General features: G+C 42.4%; 1 protein-coding gene across 1 annotated transcript in view; it reads right to left on the bottom strand.

The window, feature by feature from the left end:
- tcirg1b (T cell immune regulator 1, ATPase H+ transporting V0 subunit a3b) overlaps positions 1 to 18,956 on the bottom strand; it is a 38,140-nt gene that overhangs the window by 4,633 nt on the left and 14,551 nt on the right. Inside the window, exons 8-17 of the mRNA XM_079892866.1 lie at positions 17,588 to 17,681; positions 14,775 to 14,987; positions 9,274 to 9,424; positions 8,593 to 8,732; positions 7,996 to 8,153; positions 7,772 to 7,862; positions 7,535 to 7,653; positions 6,596 to 6,809; positions 6,188 to 6,301; positions 157 to 240 (exon numbers count right to left, since the gene is read on the bottom strand). Coding sequence (XP_079748992.1) covers positions 157 to 240; positions 6,188 to 6,301; positions 6,596 to 6,809; positions 7,535 to 7,653; positions 7,772 to 7,862; positions 7,996 to 8,153; positions 8,593 to 8,732; positions 9,274 to 9,424; positions 14,775 to 14,987; positions 17,588 to 17,681 — 1,378 coding nt within the window. The remainder of the gene's footprint in view (positions 1 to 156; positions 241 to 6,187; positions 6,302 to 6,595; positions 6,810 to 7,534; positions 7,654 to 7,771; positions 7,863 to 7,995; positions 8,154 to 8,592; positions 8,733 to 9,273; positions 9,425 to 14,774; positions 14,988 to 17,587; positions 17,682 to 18,956) is intronic.

Raw genomic sequence — 18,956 nt, 5'->3', positions numbered from 1 at the left:
TTCAGACGGGCAGGTCCAGTTGTGCTTCAGATCAGGCAAATCATTATATTCAATTTCAGAGCATCATTATCTAATGCTTTGCAAATCTGTTTGAATGAATCATTAAAAATAACTAGTTAAAAGAATGATTAATATAAAAAACGATTTCCCTCTCACCTCCTCTTCTCCTCCTCTTGCATCCTCCTCTCCCTGGTGAGTATTAATAGAGCCGTTTTCTGCTAGCAGAGGACGCCTGTCTCCCTACAGAGAACCAGAGTATAGTTATACACACACACACACACACACACACACTCACTGTGCTCACAGTAAATCACACTCACAGTGCTCACACTCACTGTACTGACTGTACTCACACTCACTGTGCTCACACTCACTCTACTCACAGTACTCACAGTACTCACTCTACTCACTCTACTCACACTCACTGTACTCACACTCACTCTACTCACACTCACTCTACTCACACTCACTCTACTCACAGTACTCACTGTAATCACACTCACTGTACTCACTGTACTCCCACCCACTGTGCTCACACTCACTGTACATACACTCACTGTACTGACTGAACTCTCACTCACTGTGCTCACTCACTGTGCTCACACTCTCTACTCACACTCACTGTACTCACTGAACTCTCACTCACTGTGCTCACACTCACTGTGCTCATACTCACACTCACTGTGCTCACACTCACTGTGCTCACACTCACTGTACTCACACTCACTGTACTCACACTCACTGTACTCACACTCACTGTACTCACACTCACACTCACTGTACTCACACTCACTGTACTCACACTCACTGACTCACACTCACTGTACTCACACTCACTGTACTGATTTTACTCAGTCACTGCACTCACTGACTCACACTCACTGACTCACACTCACTGACTCACACTCACTGACTCACACTCACTGACTCACACTCACTGACTCACACTCACTGACTCACACTCACTGACTCACACTCACTGACTCACACTCACTGTACTCACACTCACTGACTCACACTCACTGACTCACACTCACTGTACTGATTTTACTCAGTCACTGTACTCACTGTACTCACACTCACTGTGCTGACTGTACTCACTGTACTCACACTCACTGTACTGACTGTACTCACTCACTGACTGTACTCACTGTACACACTCACTGTACTCACACTCACTGTACTGATTGTACACACTCACTGTACTCACTCACTGTTCTCACACACACTCACTGTACTCACACTCACTGTACTCACACTCACTGTACTCACACTCACTGTACTCACACTCACTGTACTCACACTCACTGTACTCACACTCACTGTACTCACTCTCACTGTACTCTCTCACTGTACACTGTACTCACTCTCACTGTTCTCTCACTGTACTCTCACTGTACTCTCACTGTACTCTCACTGTACACACTCACTGTACACACTGTACACACTCACCGTACTCACTCACTGTACTGGCTGTACTCACACTCACTGTACTCACTGTACTCACACTCACTGTACTCACACTCACTGTACTCACACTCACTGTACTCACTGTACTCACAGTACTCACTGACTGTACTCACTCACTGTACACACTGTACACACTCACCGTACTCACTCACTGTACTGGCTGTACTCACACTCACTGTACTCGCTGTACTCTCACTCACTGTACTGACTGTACTCTCACTCACTGTACTGACTGTACTCACACTCACTGTACTCACACTCACTGTACTCACACTCACTGTACTCACACTCACTGTACTCACACTCACTGTACTCACACTCACTGTACTCACACTCACTGTACTCACACTCACTGTACTCACACTCACTGTACTCACTGTACTCACACTCACTGTACTCACACTCACCATACTGACTGTACCCACAGACTGTACTCACACCCACTGTACAGACTGTACTCACAGTACTCACACTCACAGTACTCACACTCACTGTACTCACACTCACTGTACTCACACTCACTGTACTCACACTCACTGTACTGACTGTACTCACACTCACTGTACTCACACTCACTGTACTCACACTCACTGTACTCACACTCACTGTACTCTCTCACTGTACACTGTACTCACTCTCACTGTACTCTCACTGTACTCTCTCACTGTACTCTCACTGTACTCTCACTGTACACACTCACTGTACACACTGTACACACTCACCGTACTCACTCACTGTACTGGCTGTACTCTCACTCACTGTACTGGCTGTACTCACACTCACTGTACTCGCTGTACTCACACTCACTGTACTCACACTCACTGTACTCACACTCACTGTACTCACAGTACTCACTGACTGTACTCACTCACTGTACACACTGTACACACTCACCGTACTCACTCACTGTACTGGCTGTACTCACACTCACTGTACTGACTGTACTCTCACTCACTGTACTGACTGTACTCTCACTCACTGTACTGACTGTACTCACACTCACTGTACTGACTGTACTCACACCCACTGTACTGACTGTACTCACACTCACTGTACTCACACTCACTGTACTCACACTCACTGTACTCACACTCACTGTACTCACACTCACTGTACTCACACTCACCATACTGACTGTACCCACAGACTGTACTCACACCCACTGTACTGACTGTACTCACAGTACTCACACTCACAGTACTCACACTCACTGTACTCACACTCACTGTACTCACACTCACTGTACTCACACTCACTGTACTCACACTCACTGTACTGACTGTACTCACACTCACTGTACTCACACTCACTGTACTCACACTCACTGTACTCACACTCACTGTACTCACACTCACTGTACTCACGCTCACTGTACTCACTGTACTCACACTCACTGTACTCACACTCACCATACTGACTGTACCCACAGACTGTACTCACACCCACTGTACTGACTGTACTCACAGTACTCACACTCACAGTACTCACACTCACTGTACTCACACTCACTGTACTCACACTCACTGTACTCACTCACCGTACTCACACTCACTGTACTGACTGTACTCACACCCACTGTACTGACTGTACTCACACCCACTGTACTGACTGTACTCACACCCACTGTACTGACTGTACTCACACCCACTGTACTGACTGTACTCACACCCACTGTACTCACACTCACTGTACTCACTCTCACTGTACTCACTCTCACTGTACTCTCTCACTGTACTCTCTCACTGTACTGACTGTACTCACACCCACTGTACTGACTGTACTCACACCCACTGTACTGACTGTACTCACACCCACTGTACTGACTGTACTCACACCCACTGTACTGACTGTACTCACACCCACTGTACTGACTGTACTCACACCCACTGTACTGACTGTACTCACACCCACTGTACTGACTGTACTCTCTCACTGTACTCACTGTACACACTCATTGTACTCACTGTACTCACACTCACTGTACTCACTGTACTCTCACTGTGCTCACACTCACTGTACACACTCACCGTACTCACTCACTGTACTGACTGTACTCACTCACTGTACTGACTGTACTCACACCCACTGTACTCACTGTACTCACACTCACTGTACTCACACTCACTGTACTCACACTCACTGTACTCACACTCACTGTACTCACACTCACTGTACTCACTCTCACTGTACTCACTCTCACTGTACTCTCTCACTGTACTGACTGTACTCACACCCACTGTACTGACTGTACTCACACCCACTGTACTGACTGTACTCACACCCACTGTACTGACTGTACTCACACCCACTGTACTGACTGTACTCTCTCACTGTACTCACTGTACACACACTCATTGTACTCACTGTACTCACACTCACTGTACTCACTGTACTCTCACTGTGCTCACACTCACTGTACACACTCACCGTACTCACTCACTGTACTGACTGTACTCACTCACTGTACTGACTGTACTCACACCCACTGTACTGACTGTACTCACACTCACTGTACTCACTCACTGTACTCACACTCACACTCATTGTACTCACTGTACTCACACTCACTGTACTCACACTCACTGTACTCACACTCACTGTACTCACACTCACTGTACTCACACTCACTGTACTCACACTCACTGTACTCACACTCACTGTACTCACACTCACTGTACTCACACTCACTGTACTCACACTCACTGTACTCACTGTACTCACACTCACTGTACTCACACTCACCATACTGACTGTACCCACAGACTGTACTCACACCCACTGTACTGACTGTACTCACAGTACTCACACTCACAGTACTCACACTCACTGTACTCACACTCACTGTACTCACACTCACTGTACTCACTCACCGTACTCACACTCACTGTACTGACTGTACTCACACCCACTGTACTGACTGTACTCACACCCACTGTACTGACTGTACTCACACCCACTGTACTGACTGTACTCACACCCACTGTACTGACTGTACTCACACCCACTGTACTCACACTCACTGTACTCACTCTCACTGTACTCACTCTCACTGTACTCTCTCACTGTACTCTCTCACTGTACTGACTGTACTCACACCCACTGTACTGACTGTACTCACACCCACTGTACTGACTGTACTCACACCCACTGTACTGACTGTACTCACACCCACTGTACTGACTGTACTCACACCCACTGTACTGACTGTACTCACACCCACTGTACTGACTGTACTCTCTCACTGTACTCACTGTACACACTCATTGTACTCACTGTACTCACACTCACTGTACTCACTGTACTCTCACTGTGCTCACACTCACTGTACACACTCACCGTACTCACTCACTGTACTGACTGTACTCACTCACTGTACTGACTGTACTCACACCCACTGTACTGACTGTACTCACACTCACTGTACTCACACTCACTGTACTCACACTCACTGTACTCACACTCACTGTACTCACTCTCACTGTACTCACTCTCACTGTACTCACTCTCACTGTACTCTCTCACTGTACTGACTGTACTCACACCCACTGTACTGACTGTACTCACACCCACTGTACTGACTGTACTCACACCCACTGTACTGACTGTACTCACACCCACTGTACTGACTGTACTCTCTCACTGTACTCACTGTACACACACTCATTGTACTCACTGTACTCACACTCACTGTACTCACTGTACTCTCACTGTGCTCACACTCACTGTACACACTCACCGTACTCACTCACTGTACTGACTGTACTCACTCACTGTACTGACTGTACTCACACCCACTGTACTGACTGTACTCACACTCACTGTACTCACTCACTGTACTCACACTCACACTCATTGTACTCACTGTACTCACACTCACTGTACTCACACTCACTGTACTCACACTCACTGTACTCACACTCACTGTACTCACACTCACTGTACTCACACACTGTACTCACACACTGTACTCACACTCACTGTACTCACACTCACTGTACTCACACTCACTGTACTCACACTCACTGTACTCACACTCACTGTACTCACACTCACTGTACTCACTGTACACACTTGTTGGAGCCAGACTTGCTTTCTTTATTATGGTTTGAGTCGAATTATGATAATGTGTTTTGTTAATAATAGTTTGGTGTGGTTATGTTATATTTGTTTATATTTAGATTTTTTTTTGCTTTAATATTGCTTTGGTTTTGCTTTTCTACGAGTGCAACATGGAGGTGTGCGTTACTGAACCCGCCCACCAGCAATCAGGTGACTGCAGCACCTGTTTTATGGGTTCAATCTAACATGGAGCTCAGTATTGGAAAGTGTTTGTCGTGGCTAGCGAGGTGCAGCCGTATATTTTCTTTGACCGCTCATTTATCCCGTAACAAGCTTTGGATTATTTACTGAAAGCTCCATCACCCTCCCTGCTGTACGGTAGGACAATAAAACCACTGGAAATGTAGGTACAATTATTCACATGACATGCAATAAAAAACTTCAATGGAATGAAACGGACTCGAGGAGTAATGTTTGAGCGCGTCAGCGACTGGCTGCAACATTAAGAAAAATTACAACACTCACTCACTCACTCACTCACTGTACACACACTCTCACACCGTCTCTCTCACACACACACAACCAAATAAACTAAAGACAAACAAACTATATATAGGAGGGTTCCAGCCCAAACAGTGTATTCAGAATGAGCGCTCACTGAAGGCTGAGTCCTCTTCATCCGGTGTGTGATGTACTCTTGCGTCGGCTTCCCCAGGAGCAGCACAGGAACAGACAACACAGCCACCACCACCAGAACCTTCTGCACCACCATCTACACACACACACACAGACACACACACAGACACACACACAGACACACACACACCCGATCAGTTTATGAATAATATTCAAAGATGTTCAAACAGAAAACTGGCAACTAGTTTATTGAAGTTCTGCATTTTCGCCACTCGAACAAGACGTAAAGATCCTGACATATCCAGTCCTCACTTCTGTTTGAAAATACACTGTTCAGAATTACAGATGTAAACCGATTATCTAAAAACCATAAAGCGGAGCACATTTTATTCTGAGAGTCTGGTTGTGTGATTTCCCAGCAAGCACACACCTGTCCTGTGTAGAGCGGTTGGTTGTCCTTGTTCTCAGTGAACAGGAACATGTCTATGAAGTGGATGAGGATGCTAGGGGCAGAGTCAGAGTTCACCGGGCCGAACACCACCCACTTATAGACCACCATGAAGATCAGGTATCCAAACAGACACAGCAAGAAACACAACTCCGGGATCAGCACCAGAAACACGCTGCCGATGTCCCGGAAGTGTCTGGAGAAACAGAGGATTCATATCCAGATACATGACTTATGCTTCAAACAGTAACAAAAGGATATTTCCGTGCTGTTTTTCAGTAGGACATGTTAGAACCAAGTTCATTCCCAATCAGACTTTATCCAAAAAATATTGAACCTGATCATTGCAAGTGTGATAATTCTTTGAACAGAAATCAAATAAAATGCATCCTTTGCCAAGGGGAATGGCATGGATGACTTCAAAACCACATGGCAGCAGTACAAGTTTTTGGACTATTACAGTGCGTTTAAAACCTGTACCACCAGTGCTGTGATTGGGAAGTAAAATGAAATCTAAAACTATTAAAAATGGTTTTCTGTACCTGAAATAAGGCTGAAATAAAATAAATATTAGATGAAATTCTTAAAAACATAAATAAAATAAAATAAGTTAAAGTATTACAATTACTGAAACAAAACTAAAATAAAAATAAAGCTAATCAGAAATACGAATAAAAAAAAACTAAAAGAAAACTGAAAATATAAAAATAAAAGCTGATTCAAAAACCTTAATAAATACTATAATAGTATATAAATAATATTAAAATGACCTTCTGTGGAACACACAAGATTCAACATTGCAGTCCAACACAGTGGATCCATTGACGTTGGTGGTATACAAATAAATATTGTCGTATAGGTTTGGAACGACAGGAAGGCACTTATTTGGCATGTTTCACACAAACACTCAAGCATACTCACATGAAGTTGAAGAGGGACAAACACACACCGAAGGTCATATGGATGACTCCGATGATGACGGACATCTTCATCTTATAGCTGTTGAGGAATGTCAGGTGATTGTTGGCCAGACCCCAAATCTGAGGGAGAGTTACAGTTATCATGATTTCACACACTGCCACAGTGAAGAGTGTTCCTCTGTATTACAGCAGAACAGGGGACGGCAGTGTCATTCACACACTCATTCGTTTGACTTACGGGATCAATTCCAAAAGGATAAGGCCCGGTGAAAACGCCTGTGATGTTGGGATCCAGCACCAGATACTGGTTAGTTCTGAAAGTCTCCTCACTACACACAGAGATCGAGACATGCAACATGTTTACCATCTGACTGAGCACAGGTCAGTGTGTGTGTGTCTGTGTGTCTGTGTGTGTGTGTGCGCGTGTGTATGCGTGTGTGCGTGCGTGTGTGTGTGTCGTACGTCCAGTTGTAGTGCTCTGCATTGGGCCGGACGTGCCACCCCGAGGAGAAGGTGTTGAGGCCTCTGCTGAAACACTCGTTGTAAATGGCTCCGGTGTAGATGGAGAACAGACCCATCAGCAGAATGAGGTATCGGCCACCAAACATCATACGCCAGATCTGACACACACACACGAATAAAACACAACTAGAATTGGACACTTCCTAAAGAAGCTTCTGCTTGTGAGAAACATGGCCTCATTCTGGGTTTTTAAGATTCTGATTCTGAATATTTGACATGGTTTCATAGTCGTATTACAGCACCAGCTACACTCTCTCACTCTCTCTCTGCTCAGATAATGAGTAGGAACACTGCAGTGTGTATTTTAATTAAATAATGATATAGTCAGTTGTGGTGTGATCATCAAGCAGCTCGTGATACAAACTCCATTTCTATACTCACTGTTTAACGTGCGTTTGGGACACAATTATTTTCAAACTTGCATAATTTTTCCATGTGGTAGAATTACTTTTTTTTTTGTGGAGAAGTTTCAGTGTTGTGAAATTCAGAAATTCCAGTATTGTGAAAACGTGTGTGCATGATGCGTCATATTTTTACTTCATTGGTATTTTTCCTCATTTTTGGATCCTTCTCCTCCAGAACCATCCAGAGACCCGCCAGTGCCATCAGCAGCCCGTGACCCACGTCCCCGAACATCACCGCAAACAGGAAGGGGAACGTGATGATGGTGTAGATGGCTGCACACACACAACAGGCAGAGGAGTGAGACAGGGGTGTGTGTGAGTGAGTGAGTGAGTGAGTGAGTGTGTGAGTGTGAGAGTGAGTGAGTGAGTGAGTGTGTATGTGCGAGTGAGTGAGTGTGTATGTGCGAGTGAGTGAGTGAGTGAGTGAGTGAGTGAGTGAGTGTGTGTGAGTGAGTGAGTGTGTGTGAGTGAGTCAGTGAGTGAGTGAGTGAGTCAGTGAGTGAGTGAGTGAGTGAGTGAGTGAGTGAGTGAGTGAGTGAGTGAGTGTGTGTGTGAGTCAGTGAGTGAGTGAGTGAGTGAGTGAGTGAGTGAGTGTGTGTGTGTGTGTGTGTGTGTGTGTGTGTGTGTGTGTGTGTGTGTGTGTGTGTGTGTGTGTGTGTGAGTGTGAGAGTGAGTGAGTGAGTGAGTGTGTATGTGCGAGTGAGTGAGTGAGTCTGTGAGAGAGTGAGTGTGTGAGTGAGTGTGTATGTGCGAGTGAGTGAGTGAGTGAGTGTGTGTGTGTCAGTGTGTGAGTGTGTGAGAGAGTGTGTGTTACCTGGGTTCACCTCCCTGTAACTCGCCACTCCATACGCATCGACGATGTTCTGGAATCCTGCGGTGAAGGCGTTGGTGGGGAAGAGAGTCGGGGGGGAAGAGGTGGCCGGCAAGCGGTTGTAGAACGAGTCCACACTGCTGCCACTTTTCCTCTGAGAGAGAGAGAGAGATGAACGATTAAAAGCCATGCAGTACTGCACACATCAGGGTTCACACTGCTTCAGAAAATCTCCAGGACATTTCAAATCTCATGATGATGGGAATAAAAGACAAGGATCACAGATTCACAGCCTACAGTAATACATTCCTCTCTCCAGAAGTCAAAGAACATGCAATCTATGGCTATGACTTCACTATAAAATCAGAAATACACCAAATACACACACACAGGCTTCTGAAGTTAAACTCTTTACGTTATCATAATGAACATGTTATAACGACTGCCTAGGCCCTTCTCGTTAAGCTTCCCCCTTCCCTCTTCTGCAGTCTCCAAACAAATAAAGGCATTATAAAAGAATTGTCTGCAAGAAGCATCTGTCCCAAACAGACTAAACAACATATAAATGTCTGTCCAACACATCTACTGCATTAAGCTCCAATGAACTTGAACTTTTTAGTGTAGTTGCTTCAAACTCTCTTGCATATTTTCCTAACTTTGTTCTAGAGCTGCAACTCCTCACTATTCTCTGAGACACTTTTCGATATGATTTTGATAGTAAGGTGACGTCATGCTTTCCCTCTGCCCTGACTGCCACTTACCATCTCTTTTTACATCTCTCCTTGTTCTAATTTTGTGTCTGGTCATTGCACCTCATTGTCATTTCTTTTTTGGGAAAGCACACATTCTATATTTATTTTAAATTATGTTATATATTCGTATTATATTAATAAACTATTTAATAAAATTATACCAAAAATCACAAGAAATAATCTAGTGTATTAACAAAAAAACCCAACAAACAGTATATCACAATTGTATAAATAATGCAACAAGTTTAATGTTTTAAAATAAATACAATTTAAAAGAGAAAGAGAAAGGAAAGATGCTTTAAAATTTAAACTATGACCACCAGTAGGTGGCAGCAAATAACAGAGTAAGGAGTAATGAGTGAGTCAGTGAGTCTCTCTTTCAAACGATTAATTCAAAACGCTTATTCATTTAGGAAAATGGTTCTTCATGAATGGGTCTTTGACTCACTTTCTCAAGCGATTCGTTCAAAAACGCAGATTCATTCGGCAAAGAAACGCCACTGTACAGTTGAAGACTAAAATTTCATAATTTAATATCGTTTTCAGTATTATTATTACTTTTATTTTTATCCATAATCATTTGTAATCATTGTATTTTGTGAATCATACTGTTCTTGAATGCATGTGTGTCGAGAGACATTGGGACAAGCTAGACTGCATGAACAAGGGTGAGAGAGTGTGTGCGGGACGAGTTAGAGACACGAAATGTGTGTGCAGTGTATGAAGTTTCACCAAAGCATAGCGATGGGATATACATCCCATGTTAAATAGAAACCATATGTTCCTCTGGTAATGTAGTTTTTCTGGTCAGTAGCGTATAAAACCGAACCTCTTTGTCCAGAGGAGCTTAGATGATGGAATGAAGACCTTTGTCTGGTCCATTGTCACTCTCTCCTATGTCTTGATATTAGATGCAGCAGCTAGAGAAGCAGCTCTACTTTCTCTTACTCCTGTTACCTCGGCACAGGAAAACAGGAAAGATAATCCTGAGCTCCATCTTCTGTCATATCAAACGGAGACAGATGAAGAGAAAGAACAGTGTATAAAAGCGGGAGCGAACGAAGATGATCAAGGTATTTGGAGAATTCCAACAGGACAAGTGGTGATGCCTATCGGAACATGAAGAGAGCTAATGCAGCTGTATCATGGAGAAGTGCATGCTGGAGCTAAAGCACTGAAAGCTCAAATCAGCGAGACGTGGTGGTGGCCACGGAGGATGAGAGACGTTGATGATTACTGTAGGAGATGCTTGATCTGCATGAAAGCAAATGTGGGAAAACCTGTAAAGGTGCGAATGTCACATGCACCCAGACCAACAGGTCCATGGACACATCTCCAAATCAATTTCACAGGACCTTTATCACCCAGTGGAGGGTACCAATACATCCTCGTAATCATGGCATTCCCTACGAGAACTTGCACTGCTGAAGCGGCGGCACGAGCAATGGTGGAAGAAGTTCTTCCTCGCTGGGGTCTTCCATACGAACTTGATTCTGACAATGGAACTCACTTCACTGGAAAACTGATGAAGGAAGCAATGAAACTGATGGGGATTAAACAGAAATTCCACATCCCGTATCGTCCACAAAGTTCAGGAATGGTAAGGAGGATGAACCGATCGTTGAAAACAGCTCTTACGGGAAAAATTCTGCAGACTGGCCAAGGTTGGCATAAGTTATTACCTGCTATTCTGTGGAACTTGAGAGAGCGACTCCAAACAGAGTAACAGGACTAACTCCTTTTGACTGGAAGAGCATTGGCTCTCCCTCCTGACACTCCGCCACCTGCGGGAACAGGAGGAGATTCCACTTTCTTCCAAGAGAAGTTACGACGCTATCTCACAATGCTGGACAAAGCTACTAAAGACAATATAAAAGAAAGTGTGAGAAGCTCAACAGCAATGGGATGAAAAACACACCACTACTGATATCCACACATTCCCGAGTTTGTTATGGTCAAACGTATTGCTAGGAAAGGTTTAGAGCCTAGATGGGAGGGACCATATGAGATACTCTTAACAACTGATACAAGTGTTTGCCTTAAAGGGAAGGGGTAGGAACAGATAGATGGTATCATTGGTCACAAGTTAAACCTTGCTTAGTGAATGAACAAAATTATGACGGCTTATGGCCTGAGATTGAGCACTGTTCATCCGTTAACTTTAAAGATTGGGAAAAGGAGTGATGATTAATTATTTGCTTCCATTTCAGGAATCAATCCCATTGACATTGATTAGAGATGATTGTAAATTATTCTCAATACGAGACATGAAGAGTTCAGATGCAAAATCCTCTAAGTGCCATCTGAAATTTTCCTCTAGAATGATCATTTTTATCAAGCTCGTATATTTAAGTTCAACGATTTCACTTAAATGGCAATGCAAATGACCTATTAATTGTCATTTAAGTGAAATTACTGAACTTAAATATACGAGCTTGATAAAAATGATCATTCTAGAGGAAAATTTCAGATGGCACTTAGAGGCTTTTGCATCTGAACTCTTCATATATTGATAAAACCGAGAATGGGAGATACGGTGTGAAATAAGAGATTTTATACACACTATACTACTTACAAAACACAACTTCACAAACAATTAACACCTGCTTACTGATTTACAACCCCAAGGGATAGGATCCTTTAACATCAACGTTTATTTTAGTTTGTTATTTTGGCCAGGAACTGGAGGAGTTAAACATCGTGCTCCGGCACTTAAATCCAGGCACTCGAGAAGAGTTATGAGTTTTTCCTTTTCTTAAGATGAATGGGATTCATTTCAAATGCATAGACATAGACGTTAAATGACACATAGTATGCGGGGACATAACATGGGTTTGTTAGGACAATTTCTGTTTTCTTTCATTTTTCATGCGTTTTCCAGGACTGGATAATTGGTCATTAATATTCCAGGATTTCCAGGACACGTGGGTATCCTGACACATGTGCCATGAGTGTGTCTGTAGTGCGTGTGTGTGTGTGTGTGTGTGTGTGTGTGCTCACCCCTCCCTCCCTCAGGGCGCTCTGCAGGGCGGTTAGGCCATCCTTAAAAATATTCTTGTTTGCCGTAACCCGGCCGACCCAGTCAATTTAGGTCCGACCCAATTATTTATTTTTTTTCCCTTTTAGTCCGACCGACTTGCCGATTGTAAACTTGCGTTAAGACCGACCGATTTTTTTTTTACTCTTCAAACAACTAATACAAATGCAATAAAATGATATTAATTGTATTTTATTGTGAATAAATAGGCCTACATAGGCTACGCTCTTTCTTTTAAATAAAAACCCGTGGTGTCATCTATGATTATAAGGGCTGTGTAGGCTGTAGGCCTATGCGAAATGAAAGCGAAATCGCGACACTCAGATCCACGAAAAATATGTTTTAGTAGGCTAATTCTATGAATTACACTGCGCAAACCAAAAGTAGGCTATTATACCCACCGGATGAAGAGGGATCGGCTCTCCACAGAACATAATTTATAGCCTATTCATTTTATTTTATTTTTCGTGTTCGCATTTATGAGGAAGAAACAATGTTACGGACGTGACCGCTCTGAAAGCGGCAATTAAAACTTCACAGAGATCTCAAACAGGCATTTAAAACACCAAATATTAAGAATAGGCATATTAAGCAAAATAAAATTCGATGATTGATCGAAAATTGTATCTCTCCCCCCACATGCTCACCGGCAACGCTCCGACAGTAAATTTCTCTGTAGGCTACTGTCTAGGCCTGTGTTGTCATTAAAAAACGATTTAGTTTCATATTCATGTTTAAATAAAATAATATTTATTTTTTAAATTTCATGTTGATTATATGAAAAGTGAATAGCATGAATAAGATAAGATGATCCCGAAAATATCGGAAGACAAATGGAGTGGGCAGACATGATTTTAACCACTTCATTAAGTTTGTTTTTGTAGAAAGTCTGTCTTTAAAGTGAATTTCGTTTTGTATTAATTGTATCTTAATTTTGATCAATGTTTCATCAACCAATTTCCTGTATTTAATAAGAGGTAGGCTAAATAAGGCAATATAAATTCAGGACACGGAGTCGCCGGCGCGTGAACTGGAGCTGGTCTCTTAAATGAACCGAAACTCAGCGTATAAGCTACTTGCCTCACAGACCTGAGACATATATATAGGCCTATATATAAAAAAGCATGAAATGTACACTTTTAAACAAAACAATTCAAAACGAAAGAAAACAGACTGCTCTCTGCTTATGTAATGAAATGTGCATTTCTCTCTGGCGCGTTCACTAGGCTACTGCGAAGATCGCGTCAGCATCGTCAACTTCATCTTTGACACAGAAAACACTTGTTTATTAATAAACAATTGAAATGTCTCCTTGATATATTTGACATACTAATAATCATCACTTTTCCCAATTCTGACAGCTTAGGCGCGTTATTGGCAGCGCTCCCGTTACATGAATAGGCCTATAATATTACCGCTATAATATTATTCTTTGGTGTTCAGTTTATACAGGTTTTCTAATTGTTATTTAATATATATATATATACTTGGCACGAAGTTCTGGAAAACTGTCAGTGAAGTCCCGATATGCAAATTTGACCAAAATTGTACTTTTTTTTTTTACATCGAATCTCGAAAAAAAAAATATAGACCGACCAACCGACCTTTTTTTTTTTTTTTTTGCTGTTACGGCAAACCAAGATATTTTTAAGGATGGCCTTAGCTGGCTGACGGGACGTGTGTGTGTGTGTGTGTGTGTGTGTGTGTGTGCTCACCCCTCCCTCCCTCAGGGCGCTCTGCAGGGCGGTTAGCTGGCTGACGGGACACCAGGCCTCTGCGATCAGACACTTGTCGGTGACGGAGGGACTGCAGAGGTTCAGCACCGTCTGCACAGCCTTGCACTTCTGCACCTGAACCATCCACTCGGGCAGCCGGACCAGCGCTCGGGCCAGCAGCTGCTGCAGGTACTGCTCCGTCTCACCCATCACCTACACACACACACACACACACACACACACGAATCTTCAGCTGCTGCAGGTACTGCTCCGTCTCACCCATCACCTACTCGCACACACATCAGCAAACACACGCTTCATGCTTCTTTATGGTGAACGTGATTTCACCAAGTACCACATGTTCCTGGATCTACATCTTTGTTGATCCTGGAACAACTTTCCAAATCAACCAATCAGATTTAAGGGGCAAGTTTACAGTTTATGTCAAGTTTAGGCTTAGAACCAGGATGAGGTGCTTCAACATCGGTGTTATTCATCTATCATAGCCCTCTGATTTTAGAGAAAATGTATGGGTAGGGTTAGGTTTAGAGGTAGGGATAGGGGTAAGGACTAAATTTTGGGGCAGGAATGTTATTCCAGAATGAACAAAATATGTTGATCCAGGAACATATCTTACTTGGCAAAATCACAGTGACCGCTTCACTATGGATTCGGACAAATTGATCTACAGAGCGACTGTACCTCAGTGTAGAGGTTATGCATGTGACGTCACCGTCGGCCGGAGTTGTGCGGTTACACACACTGAGCGGCAGAAACACTGATTGGCAGTAATAAGCTGCATTTAGGGGTGAAATCATACCCTACAGTTGCAATCGAAATTATTCAACCCTCATTGCAAATCAGGTTTATTGGCAAAATGTACAGACTTTCAGCTGTTTGCAATGAACAAATCAAACAACAGTAATTGAAATAGCTTAACACAACAAATGTTTTAAGTGGTTTCCCCAAATTCAACTGAAAAAGCTACTTTTATGACTTCTGCAGTCTCAAAATTATTTAACCCTTTGATGGCAAGCATCTTTAGTACTGAGTAGAACAGCCTTTTGCTGCTATGACCTGCTGCAGACGAGATGTATAACCAGACACCAGCTTCTCATTCCCCATTCCTCATGAGCAACGGCCTCCAGTTCACGAATGTTCTTGGGTTTGCGTGATGCAACCGCCACCTTCAAATCCCACCAGTGTGATCAAATCGTATTGAGAATAATCTATGGGGTTCAAGTCAGGTGACTGTGATGACCACTGTAGACTCTTCCAGGAATTCTTCTGAACCCAAGCCTGGGTGGGATTTGAGGTATGCTTGGGATCATTGTCCTGTTGGAAGGTCCAATGACGCGCGAGCTTCAGCTTCCTCACTGACGACATGACGTGTTCTCCTAGGATTTCCTGATACTTCAATGAATCCATCTCTCCTTCCACACGCTGCAGGTTTCCAGTGCCGGAGGATGTAAATCAGCCGCAGAGCATCACTGATCCACCATGCTGAACTGTAGACAGAGTCTTTACAGCATATGCTCCATTCTTCTAGATCCAGCTTTACTGCTGAGCCAGAGGGCCGACAAGTTCCAGTTTTGTTTCATCGCTCCACAGAACAGAATCCCAAAAATTCTATGGCTTATTTATACGATTTAGAGCAAACTGGAGCCAGCTGTGCAGCTGAAACCTCATTGCCTGTGGCCAGCAAGTCTTGCTGCAGGTCTTCTTCCTTCTCAGAAATCTGGTTGCAGCCGTAGATAGCTGCCTCTATCTGCCCGGTCCAGGTGGTGTAACCACTGTTCCTTTAACTTTGAACTCGCAAACTATGCTTACAACGGTGTCTCTAGGAACATTTAGTGCCTTCGCTATCTTTTTGTATCCTGTTCCTTGTTTGTGAAGGGCGATGAAATCCTCTCTTAACTTTTTGGACCATACTTTTGACTTAGCCATATTTCTAACTTGCAGTCAAACGTGACACTCAACAAACCTAGCCAGTTCAGATATTTAATGTGTTCTAGCTCAAGCACACCTGGTGCAGGTAATGAAGCCCTTGATTAGTGTCATCAGCTATGCTTGAGGCAACACCCGTTCTGCAGATTTGTGCTGTTGTGAGGGAGTCCATTCAGGGGGTTGAATAATTCTGAGACTGCTGAAGTCATTAAAAGTTTTATATTCAGTTAAATTTGGTGAAACCACTTGAAACATTTGTTGTGTTGAGCTATTTCAATTACTTTTGTTTGATCTGTTCATTGCAAACAGCTGAAAGTGAATTTTGCCAATAAAGCTGATTTGCAATGGGGTTTGAATAATTTAGATATTGTATTGACAACTCATCAATTAAATATTTACCATCGTATATTCTGCATAATTGGATGTTTTTAAATAAACACTGACAAAAAACTATACAGGTTTTAGGGCTGGACGTTATGATGATATATATAACGTTGATATTAGTGACCACATGGATTTATTGTGGTCTTATTTAGTGACCTATATTGTATTTATATAAAGTGTTCACAGGCAAATTTGCTTTATGTATTTCCCCGGCGTCGAAATCGGGCACATAAATGTCAGGAAACACAATTCCTGCTGCATGTCAATATCCATCTATATTGAGTCCAACCTTCAGTTTAAACTGATAATGGTTTGTTTTACTGGTGTTTTCTCAGTTTCCCCTGTTAACTCCAGTCACTCAGCAGCTCTTCTGCCACTCAGTCCGGATGAGGGAGTGTGTTCCCACGGGAAAGTGACATCAGTGCATACACTCTATGTGTGTATAACTGCCAGAAGTGAGGAGTGTGAGGGATCATACTCACGGATCGGATGTCCTCGATTCTCCCTCGCAGCCCATTGAGGGTCTCCTCCCGCTCGGCCTGGTTCTCCGGGTAGGGGAACGTTTGTGTGTGGAAGCTGAAGTACGTGGAACACAAGACACATTCATTTCTGTACGACAAAACAGTCCAGAGCCCAGATGTTCAAAACGTTTCATCTGGATGAGAATTACATAGAACTGGAAATCCCGTGTTTTGCTATCCAGGATTAGCTAATCCATCTTACTTTTGTGCTGATTTTTCAAAGCAAAATCGGACTGGATCACCCTCATCCAGATGTTGTATTTGAGGAGAATTTAACAACAAACAAAACATCCCCTTCATTTTTAATTTCGCTTTTGTGTTCTCTTGTAAACGTTTTGCGTTTTCCTGTGAAAATTTGCATTTGCTAGCAAATACTTAAAAGTTTTGAAAGTGAATGCAAAGTTTTTTCGAGGGAACCTCAAAGCATTCAAATGAATTTTTCTTCCCATCTCATAACTCATCATATGTCCTTTAGGGTTTCCATAGCCCGTCATGTGACCCACAACAAAAACAATCAAATAAACATTCAATAAGGGATGCAGTTGTTAGATACTATGTCTGATGATTGTGTCAATGTTGTTTATATATGGTGATTTAAAAAAACGACAAAAAAAAAACACTTAAATTAAATATATTATTTTTGTTTGATATTGACAGCTGTTTATTTTATGGCACCAAAATGTCTCTTTTTTTATTTTACTGTACTGAGAGGCTTAATATGAAGCCTAAAGTCTACCTCTACTTTATACTCTAATTTTTGTTCCTGAAATCTCCCAGTCTTACAAACACAAAGTGACGATCTGATCAAGATCAAAACCAAGACTGAATTTGTGATCTAATCCGATTTCTGAATGCTTTTTTTTTTTAACAACCCATTTTCAAGATTTGATCCAACCCGATCAGAACTTCTGAACAACTGCGCCCGGTTTAATTTAACTGTGTTGACTGTGAACGTGCAGGCTTTAAACCTTTGGTGAATCTCTTTTACGGAATGAACATAAAACTTTAAATGAACATAAAAAATGTGTTAAACATTAACGTCTTAAATTAACTTCCCTAATAAATAAACTAAATAATAAAGTTGATAACACACAAAAATGCTGAAATTGAATATTATTGCAGTATTTACTTAATACATATATTACAATATTTGTAGCACTTTATTTTACAGTCCTGTTACAATGTTACAATGTAAATACTATGCCCTTATTATAGTTATTGCAATAACTGGGTACTAACCTAGCCATGAAATTACATTATATTAACCAGTACTTTCTTAGGTAAATACACTAAGTGCACATACTGTAAAATAAAGTGCAACCACAACATT

This window comes from Squalius cephalus (genome assembly GCF_949319135.1).
Source record: "Squalius cephalus genome assembly, chromosome: 14".
Lineage (NCBI taxonomy): Eukaryota > Metazoa > Chordata > Actinopteri > Cypriniformes > Leuciscidae > Squalius > Squalius cephalus.
Note: the sequence above shows the minus strand (reverse complement) of the source record. Positions and strands in the feature narration are given on the sequence as shown.